The sequence below is a fragment of the Zingiber officinale genome, chromosome 3A, assembly GCF_018446385.1.
Source record: "Zingiber officinale cultivar Zhangliang chromosome 3A, Zo_v1.1, whole genome shotgun sequence".
Classification (NCBI taxonomy): Eukaryota; Viridiplantae; Streptophyta; class Magnoliopsida; order Zingiberales; family Zingiberaceae; genus Zingiber; species Zingiber officinale.
Window position 1 is genome coordinate 58371406 of NC_055990.1, and position 2791 is coordinate 58374196.

Sequence of the window (2791 nt, forward strand, 5' to 3'; positions counted from 1 at the left end):
TGTAAGACTTGGGCTTTGGACAGCTCCACGTCGCCGCTCCATTGCTTGGCATATTTTGCATGCTATGCTTGCTGATTTGTTAAATCTTTGCCTTCTACATGACTTGGGCTTTGACAGCCCCATGCTGCCGTTCTGCTGGCTACTTGACATATCTTGCGCACATGCCACGCCCGCTGATTTGCCAAGTCTTTTCCTTCTGCAAGACTTGGGTTTTGACAGTCCCACGCCACCCAAATGCTTCGTTGCTTCGCATGTCGCGCGCCCCACGCACATGCTCAATAGGCTGGATCAAAGGAGCAACGAGCCAATCCTCATGTCCAACCTTGCCACCAAGTTATGGGGCTAACACAACCCATGCATGTGAGCTACCTGATCAGGTCGTGTCAAGTAGCGCATCCGACGTTGTCCTTCATCCTCCATTTCGAATAGTTTTGACGTTGAGATGTCGAAGCCTTTTTCTTCATCCATTTTGTTTCATGCCAGTTTTTTTTGCCGTTATAACGCTCAAGAACAACATTCCATAGCAAGCTATGTTATTTACCAAAACTTTGACTTGGCTTGAGATGTTTCTATGTCGAAACATCCGTACCAACTCTTCCATGTCCGTTCCGATGAACCAAGCTCATAATGCAATAGAAGGGTAAAGTTATGTCGCCTCAATAATGAATGTTCCATTTGCTATCAAATTTGTTCGAAAACCATTGGAGGATGGCCTCTGCTAATACAACGACACAAATTGACAAAGCTCAAATCACCACAACTATAAGATAGAAGCTGGATAATCATAACACACTACCATTTCATTTGTAACACGACGCGGTATGTATCGAGTTAAGAATAGCGGCTCTGTGAGAGTTTCAAGTTCAACCTTGAGGATTAGTGATTCAATCTGCATCAAGCTGACCTAAAGGATCGAATTTGTAAACGACATCATTAATTGAGTCGACCAAAAAACAGAAGCATACATAGTGTACAACATAAGAGTAATTAATTGTAAAATTGAATGCTTAAGCTTACTTTGGTGCGTGGAAGACACCGACACCTGGGCGATGGTTAGCGTTGTGGACGCGGAAGTTGCGCATGGTGGCGGTGGTTGAATCGGCAACAGGTGGGGCCGGCGAGGCTAGGGCATGGGCGGGCCTCTTCCTATCCCTGAGGGAGCGGAATGGAGTGGCCAAGGAGTTGATCTCGTCCGGTGCAACCGCAGACGCCGCTGGATCCGACGCAAGGCGGGACGACGAACAGGCTAGGTCATCCTGTGACTGAATCAGGATGTTTCGTGAATCAGAAACTGGAACGAGTTTCCTTTTCGAGGATAACTTGATAATTCAAAAGTGTTGAGAGGCAGCAAGTTGAGAAACAGAATCGATTTAATTAGAAATACAATTGAACGAGTCTTGTATCATAATCAAGCGTTGAGACCACGTTGAGAAACAGAATCGATTTAATTATAAATACAATTGAAAGAGTCCTGTATCATAATTAAGCGTTGAGAGCAAGCAGAAAATCAGAATCGATCTACAAGTACAATTGAACGAGTCCTGTATCTCATCAATTAATCGATCTACAAGTTTGTGATGATGAGTAATTCTCGAGAAGAAAAAATCTATAAGCAGAAGCAGTAAACAGAGTATCAGATTCACCTGGGAGACCGTGAGACCGACATTTTCCCTCATCCGCTTCAAGTGGACACCGGTATTGCCTGCCGTCCGACCCGTCTCGTCTTCCTCGTAGTCGCTGCTTGATGAGCTCGCCACAGGCGGTGGAGTCATGGACCACGGCACCACCTGGTTCTCCCCTTCGTCGATGTCATCCTCCTCTTCCCCATTCTCACTCTCTTCATCCTCTTCCTCTTCTTCCTCCTCCCCCTCCTCCCCCTCCCCATCTTCTTTCTCTTCATCCCTATCTCTTCCTCCTACCTCTTCTACCCTTTTCTCCTCCTCGACGCACAGCTTGGTGGGACATCCCCCTTCGCCGTTTCCCTCGAGCGAGCCCGACGCGGTAGCGGCGCACAGCTGGCAGACGGAGACCGTGCCTCCGAGACGAGAACCCTCGGCCCTCCACGGCGTGGGCGACTGGCACCTCCGGCACAGCAGGCACCTGGAGTGGCGGGCCACAAGGAAGTTGGCGCCGTGCACCTTGGCGTCGCAGTCCCAGCACAGGTTCGCCTGATCCGATTCGCAGTGGATCCTAGCCGGAGAATCGCAAAGCTCACATTTCTTCACTCCCATTTCTTCTTCTCCCCGACGATCGATCCCCTTCTTTGCCTCACAATTCCTCCTCTATTTACTACTTCTCGCCTTTGATCTGCTGCTTTTCTCCTTTATCACTATTATTAAAAATATGCGAAGAAATAATAAAAGATGAAGGAAAGGGAAGGGAAGAGAGAGAAAAAATGGCAATAACTCCTCAGTCGTCAATTTATGCGATTAATCTTTTCCTTTCTTTCTAAGGACGACCCGTTATCGTACCTGCCCCCTTCATGTCTACCATGTGGTCACCGAGAGTAGGCTTACCCCGCTGACTTGCTTCTGGCCGGTCTATAAGTGGCTAACCATGTAAGAATAGGAAACAAAGATATTTACGAACCAGCAAGGCATCGGCCACCCTTCATGTCATGTTTTGCCACGAGCGGTAAGTCGACGTATCACGTGATCGTAAGCTACGTGGGTAAAATCGTAATTGAAACATATCGTCCACCAGTACACCCCTCAGACCTCGTGCTCCCCGCCATAGGAACCAATCACGACGCTCCGTACTTCCACGTCCTCATTTCGTGTCTTTGCAGCGC

The 2791-nt window shown here is 48.1% G+C and overlaps 1 protein-coding gene across 1 annotated transcript; it reads right to left on the minus strand.

Annotated features, from left to right (window-relative positions):
• Positions 1 to 641: 641 nt before the first annotated feature.
• On the minus strand, positions 642 to 2445 carry LOC122051932 (B-box zinc finger protein 18-like). The gene is made up of 3 exons (XM_042613282.1): positions 1644 to 2445; positions 1018 to 1262; positions 642 to 904 (listed from the first exon to the last, which is right to left on the minus strand). The coding sequence occupies exons 1-3, from the start codon at positions 2229 to 2231 to the stop codon at positions 895 to 897; spliced, it is 843 nt and encodes a 280-aa protein (XP_042469216.1). The 5' UTR covers positions 2232 to 2445; the 3' UTR covers positions 642 to 894.
• Between the last annotated feature and the right edge of the window lie 346 nt (positions 2446 to 2791).

Excerpts from the sequence above, each read along its gene's own strand:
- LOC122051932 (XM_042613282.1), bottom strand. The coding sequence starts at position 2,231 with ATGGGAGTGAAGAAATGTGAGCTTTGCGATTCTCCGGCTAGGATCCAC. Across the intron at positions 1,263-1,643 it reads TCGGTCTCACGGTCTCCCAG|TCACAGGATGACCTAGCCTG; the intron begins GTGAATCTGATA and ends ATCCTGATTCAG.